The sequence below is a fragment of the Chondrus crispus genome, genomic scaffold (genome assembly GCF_000350225.1).
Source record: "Chondrus crispus Stackhouse genomic scaffold, scaffold_65, whole genome shotgun sequence".
Classification (NCBI taxonomy): Eukaryota; Rhodophyta; class Florideophyceae; order Gigartinales; family Gigartinaceae; genus Chondrus; species Chondrus crispus.
This window is the reverse complement of record NW_005178601.1, coordinates 348,946-355,776: the sequence shown is the minus strand read 5'-3', so window position 1 is coordinate 355,776 and position 6,831 is coordinate 348,946. Positions and strand designations below refer to the sequence as shown.

Genomic DNA, 6,831 nt, shown 5'->3' with positions numbered 1-6,831 from the left:
TGTACTTCATGTCGTTGGGGAAAGACGGAAACGTGGGACGGCTGATTGAAGAACTGTGTGTGATTGTGGAAGCGTCCGGTGGCATCCAGACGGCTGCGGAAATGCGAGAGCAGAGCGAGTTTGAAAGGGTGTTAGCGAAGGTACACGCATGGTTTTGTAGTCATGTGTGTCTGTTTATCATTGATGATGTGTGGGTGATGAATGATATAGACGCGAATATCCTTCAAAAGTTGTCTGTTCTGGCTGATACTGCAGGGGGCAGCGGGGAAAGGAGGAGCAGACTACTGTACTCCACGAGGGATAGGGAGCTGTGTCAGATCGGGGAGCGGGTTGCTTTCGAGTCGAGGGAGAAGGTAGGGAAAGAAGCAATTGACATGCTTGTGCACGCGAGTGAGGCGAATCGAGAGGAAGTGGATGATGCGAGATGCAAAGAGGCCGTGGGTGAAATACTGGAAATGTGTGGCGGATTGCCGCTTGCGCTGAACGTGGCGGGAACGAGTGTGAGGTACATGAGGGAAAGATGGGAGGGAGAAGTATCAGAAGCATGGGGGGCGTATCTTTCGATGATGAAGAGTCGTAACACGATTCGCGGGAAGAGTCCGAAGGACGGATATTCGTCGTTGGATGGGACATTGCATACGTCACTAGATATCCTGGAGTCCAATGTGGGGAGCAGTGGGGAGGCGGTTGGTGAGTTTTCGTTTCGAAAGATGCACCGGAGTCTGTGCGTTATGAAGAAGCAAGACCGGATACCTTTGAGTTTGGTTGGAGATTTGTGGGAGCTGGACGACGAGAGGACGGAATGGTGTGCAAAGGAGATGGAAAGGGTTGGATTAGTAGAAATACAGTATGAGAAGGGTTGTGGTGGGTTACGGGTGCATGATCTGACTCACGATTTCGCGGTGCAAGAAGCGAAGAAGGAAGAGGGTGTAGAAGAGTGGTGTAAGAAGATGGCGGATGTATGCAGGGCAGGAGGAGGGTTGCTTGCAATGAGTGAGGGCGGAGACAGAGAGGGCGAGAGCGCACGGGAGGAATATGTTTTCGAGAACATATACCGTGTTCTGAGACAGGGTGGGTGTGTAGAAGAGCTGAAGAGACTATTTTTGAGTGCGCGATGGGTGAAGACAGTGCTACAGAGAGGCGGGGTTTGGCAATATGAGGAAGCTGTGAAGGGATTGAGTAGAGACTTGAAGCGGAAAAGAGGGAGCTCGAAAGTGGGAAGGGGACGTGTAGATGAGGATGCAGTGGATGCAGTGGATGCAATGATTTTGATGATGCGAGCTGCGCGACTGAGTGTACCGTTTTGTGGTGAAAGCAGTGCTGGGATTTACTTTCAACTATACGGGCGAGTGAAGCACAAGGCACGGGATTCAGGTTGTGTGCAAAAGATGCTGGAGGAAATTGAGAGATACGCACCTCGGCCTTGGGTGCGGCCTGTGAATGAGTGTGTAGCGCGAGCCGATGGAAGGTTAGTGGAGCAGATTGTCCTCCCGTTTGACAATTGCGAAGGCATTCAAGTGGGCGTAGATTCCAGGGGTGAAGTGTATGGATGTCTGATAGACTCGTCCAGGGGAGAAGTAACAGTTTTCACGCAATCTGCTGAGAAGGAGACGAAGATGGTTCGATTAGAAGGCGAGTTCGAAACGGAGAGCCAGAGCCCAGGGTACCTTGAAGCACGAAGTGTAACCTCCCAAGTGACCCCACTGTGGGAGAGATATCCCACAACACCATACCTTGAAGCACGAAGTGTAACCTCCCAAGTGACTGGAAAGAGACGGAGCGTGACGAGAGCTACCTGCGCTTCTTTCTGTGAGAGGAAGGGGTATGTTGTTGTGGGATATGAAGACGGGACGTTAAGGCTGTGGAGTACGTCGGAGAGGAAAGTATTGAGAAGTTTCCGCGGTCACAGGTCGGAAGTGAGTTGCGTTGCGATGAGTGGGGACGGAAGACGTGTGGTATCTGGTTCCCAGGACAAGGGCGTGCGGGTGTGGGACGTGGAGACGGGAGCACAAGTCGGGCATGCGTTAGTTGGACACACGAGTTCTGTGTCTAGCGTTGCGATGAGTGGGGACGGAAGACGTGTGGTATCTGGTTCCCAGGACAAGAGCGTGCGGGTGTGGGACGTGGAGACGGGAGCACAAGTCGGGGACGCGTTAGTTGGTCACACGTGGTATGTGTTAAGCGTTGCGATTAGCGGGGACGGAAGACGTGTAGTATCTGGATCGTCTGACGACAGCGTGCGGGTGTGGGACGTGGAGACGGGAGCACAAGTCGGGCATGCGTTAGTTGGACACACGGATTGTGTGGTTAGCGTTGCGATGAGTGGGGACGGAAGACGTGTGGTATCTGGATCCCGGGACAAGAGCATGCGGGTGTGGGACATGGAGACGGGAGCACAAGTCGGGGACGCGTTAGTTGGACACGTTGAAGAAGTGTCTGGCGTAGCAATGAGTGGGGACGGAAGACGTGTGGTATCTGGTTCCCAGGACAAGAGCGTGCGGGTGTGGGACGTGGAGACGGGAGCACAAGTCGGGCATGCGTTAGTTGGACACACGGATTATGTGTCTAGCGTTGCGATGAGTGGGGACGGAAAACGTGTGGTATCTGGATCTTGGGACGAGAGCGTGCGGGTGTGGGACGTGGAGGCGGGAGCACAAGTCGGGGACGCGTTAGTTGGACACACGCGAAGGGTGGTTAGCGTTGCGATGAGTACAGATGGAAGGCGTGTGGTATCTGGATCGTCTGACGACAGCGTGCGGGTGTGGGACGTGGAGACGGGAGCACAAGTCGGGGACGCGTTAGATGGACCCACGGATTGTGTGTTTAGCGTTGCGATGAGTGGGGACGGAAAACGTGTGGCATCTGTAACGTGGTACGATGAAGAGCAGATGTGGGGCGTGGATGTGTGGGACGTGGAGAGAGGGATCAGACTTCATGACGGGATGGAACAGGTAGAGGATTTGGAAGAAATCACGAGTCGGTTCCTGAGGACGGCAGACATGGGTACTGCTTCTCGCGCAGGACGAACATCACAAATATTTTCAACGGAGCGAGAAATTGTGCAAAGGCGAGAGGATGGGTCTGAGACTGTCTTGGTCCAGTTGGAGGGTGATGCAGACTTGCAGATAGACCAGGATCATGGGGTCATATTCGGATGGTCGGGTCATTTGGTTGTTATCATGAAGCTAGTGGTGTAAATTGCGAAAAGCGATAAACGCTTGCCGCCCGAGACATTAGTAATATGCGTTGCAACTGCGCGCGGTAGTAGTGGGGAGGGTTTTTTCTGTTTTGTTATGCTTGCCTGAGAAGCTTGCTTGATAGACGTAGCAGTCCATGTCTTTGTATGTATGAACTACCGACCTGCTTCCCGTCATCGTGCCCTCTTGTGCTCACTACGATATCTTGCATCTTGTGCAATAACGTGCAGGCACCTGGCCGTCAGATGCGCCAGTTGCGAGCGAGTAAAGATGTAGAGTTTGTAAGTGAATCAAGGGTGTGTTCAGAAGCGTTGCAGACCCGCTCAAGGTGGGGCGTGCATCTCAATGTTGAGAGGCGATGGGTACACGTGCACAGGTCCACACGTGTGAGAAGAATAGTGGCAAAGGAGGCCAGCTTAGGGTGTGTCTTAACTTGCCCGGGTTTGCTTTGCTTGCCCGAGTTTGCCGGTCATTTATTAATTTATTAATGTAAGTACACGCCTTCCCCTTACGTTAGTAGTGGACAGGTGTCCCAGAGCGACGGTGCTGACTTACAGAGGCATACAGCGCCATAAATTGCCAGAACACAACGGGGAGGACACTGTGGGTTCTACAAATTCGCTCCGAGGACGCATCGACAGGGACGTGACATGCTGCAGCGTCAAACAACTTCGCCCGAGGGACGCGTCGACATGGACGCGAGACGCTGCAGCGTCGCTCGCTTCCGACCCAGAACGTGGCCATTGCGGGTGATCCCAGATCACCGGGATAAATAATTGATCTCACCCCCTACTTCTCTCCTTACTACTCCGCGGGATAGCGTATCTATCGCCGGCGCTGTTTGGTCAAAAAACGGATCTACAACCACTGCCCAGTATCGCCGTTCGCCTCCCCTCCTTTCTTCTCAATCTAATCACTCCTACGCAATGCACGGCAATAGAATCATCACTGCTACGACCGCACTAACCGCAACCGCAGCTCTATTCTCCCTCCTTTCATTTCACCAAGCTATTTCAAACTATCCTCGACCCCGAAAATTCACAAAGCCCTTAGATCTCCGACGGGGATGGACCTTTGTCAGAGCCAACAGAATTTTTAACGACAAAGAATTCAGTCGTACATACCGTATGGAGGGGGGATAATATTTGGTCAGAAACGCCCGCTGCAGACGAGGAAGCAATAGTGAGAGACTTTGCGTTGGTGGCCCCCGTCTTCCGAATGGTGGGAGTCGGAGAGATGCGCCAGAGGCGCGGAGAACGGCGCACGTGGCATTGAGGTGTGGAAGCCATTTTCAGGAAAGTAGTAGGCAGAGAGGTGCTTCGTAGAGTTGGGTTGCCTTTGCGAGATGGCAGGTGCATAGATTTTTGCAAAGGGGGAGTTGAGGATGTTTTCGGCAAGGGGCAAGCACTGCGTCCACCGGAGCACAGCGTCCAAATTCGAAAGTTACAAACTTACAAAAGTAGCCAATATATGATTGACATTTGTCATTACACACTGACATAACTTGAGCTTGCAGTGTAGGGTCGTACTTAGTTTCAAATCATATATTAACGCCCAGTAGCCAATAGTAGTGCAAATCATGGCTCCGGGCAAGCAAACCCGGGCAAACTCGGGCAAGTTAAGACCCTCCCTTATTTCTTCAATTTTACCATAAACTTCAATTTATATAAATTTGAGCTTCCATCTTCTCATTCACGGCGCACAGGCATTGTTCCCCTGCCATTCCCCTTGCGGTGCGAGGAACGATACCCCATTTATTGTTGCCTGGAGCCCTCAGGCTCCTAAGAGTGGACACCGTCGTCGTGCAGGGACGGTGTCGGGACATGGCTATCGTGTTACATGTGTACACGTGTTCCCATTTATGGCTACAGTGGTGCTCCTCAATAGTTCGCAGTTGAATAGTTCGTTTGGTCAATAGTTCGCCTTTCGGACCATGTCACGCCTTCTCAGACGTGTACACGTGTACTCGTGTAGACGGTTGTGGTCCCGACCGTTGTTTGAGGGAGTGGAGGTTTTAGCAGAAAGGACAGGTCTTATTGCAGCCAGCGAAGGGCTTCGCCGGGCAAAACGAGTCTTTTTCGAGACCTACCGAAAGCAGACAAGGAATAGAACACGGCAGACAATCATTTCAGAGCATTCTAAGCAATAAATGGACATGTGCCAGAAAGGCGAGCATAATAGTTCGTTCTGTCAATAGTTCGTATCTCTGGGTCCTGGCACGGGGGCGAACTATTGAGAGGTACCTACTGTATCGTGACACCCCTCCTTCGTGCCCCTCCCCTCCTCGTGCCCATCCCCTCCTCGTGCCCCTCCTCCTTCGTGCTAAGCAGCGGCCTGCCAAGTCTCTGCCATCCGACAACGTCCTTCCCTCTCCGTTTACAGAACGTCGGCGCCGTCACTCAATCTAATTAAGGGCGCCGCCTCTGCAAGGGGAATCGGTTGTCGTGTGAGAGAAAAGCACTTGACAAAAAGGGAAAGTATCGTGGCCGGCACAGGTTAAACAAGCGGCCCCCAGTGACAGACTGACCGCGATAAGCTGTCCGATCACAGGCAGCAGCGAGACGAATAAGTAGGATCGTGAGTAGAGACGACCATGTATCATAAAGAGGTTTTACAGTATGAGTTTGTCGATTCAACAGTGGCAGCTGCAACTCTGCTGGAACACGTGTTACACGTTTCCGCGGAAAACTATCCTCGCTGTTACTGTAATTCATGTTACTGGCCCAGTAGTACTCTTCCACGCCCCCGTTCCCACTACTGTACTGTTGTGAACCAGCCTACGTGTTAGCGCATAGTATTTGTGAACTGGTAGATACAGGTTGAACACGTTTTACACATTACGATTATGAAACGGGGTCATACTGAAAGTGCACGTGTCACAATTGACGCAGCCGCAATGCGCCGTGGCCGTTCAGTGAGGGGTCACATAGGCAGAACTCAGGGAATGGAGGCACTCTAAGAGAGTGCAAAAGGCAGCGAACGCAAAAAGAAAGAGCGCAGAGAAACGGGAATCGCAGGACGAGAGGAGGGAAGAATGATAGGTACTTAATAGGGAAGCTAGAGTACGATAGTCTAAAGAAAAAGAGTCCGGGCAGTGGGTACCCTTCCCGGAAAGGTCAATTCCTGACAATGGTCAATTCCGGACAAAATTAAACCCGCGTCCAGTGAACCATCACCAATGAATGCAAGGGCCACAAAACATAGCCAAAGGGCAGACAACAGCAAGGACAGTGCGCTGGTAGCTTTCAAAATCAGAAAAGGCGGGATCCCTGAGCGTGACGTAGATTCGTCGAGAGGGCGGTGCATTTATAGCGGTCTCCGTCAATGAAAATTAGGGATAGCATCTTATATAGTCTTTTACAGTCGCCAAGTCACCTTTTGGCCACACCGCAATGGCATTCTCAATGAGACAGCAGACAAAACGGATCAAAAGGCAGAATGAGAAGGCTTCGAAGCGCATGAAGAGCAAAGCTGCCGCAGTGCAGCTTTTGAGAGACACAACAATATCGTTGCGTGCCATATCGAAAGCGACAGGTTTGAGTAGGTCAGTTGTTGGGGAACTTAAAGAGCTGGTCCGGAGATTAGATCCTGAAAGTATCAGCTACCAGGAGACAGATAGGAAACTGTCACAACC

At 51.9% G+C, this 6,831-nt stretch overlaps 2 protein-coding genes; one reads left to right on the top strand and one right to left on the bottom strand.

Annotated features, from left to right (window-relative positions):
- The first annotated feature begins 2,834 nt into the window (after positions 1 to 2,834).
- Positions 2,835 to 3,814, top strand: CHC_T00007200001 (hypothetical protein). XM_005710673.1 is given in 2 exon segments: positions 2,835 to 3,197; positions 3,198 to 3,814. 1 exon segment carries the CDS (start codon positions 2,835 to 2,837, stop codon positions 3,195 to 3,197), a length of 363 nt encoding a protein of 120 aa, XP_005710730.1. The 3' UTR covers positions 3,198 to 3,814.
- Positions 3,815 to 4,067: 253 nt separating this feature from the next.
- Positions 4,068 to 4,486, bottom strand: CHC_T00007199001 (hypothetical protein). XM_005710672.1 is given in 2 exon segments: positions 4,068 to 4,246; positions 4,247 to 4,486. The coding sequence occupies 1 exon segment, from the start codon at positions 4,484 to 4,486 to the stop codon at positions 4,247 to 4,249; it is 240 nt and encodes a 79-aa protein (XP_005710729.1). The 3' UTR covers positions 4,068 to 4,246.
- Between the last annotated feature and the right edge of the window lie 2,345 nt (positions 4,487 to 6,831).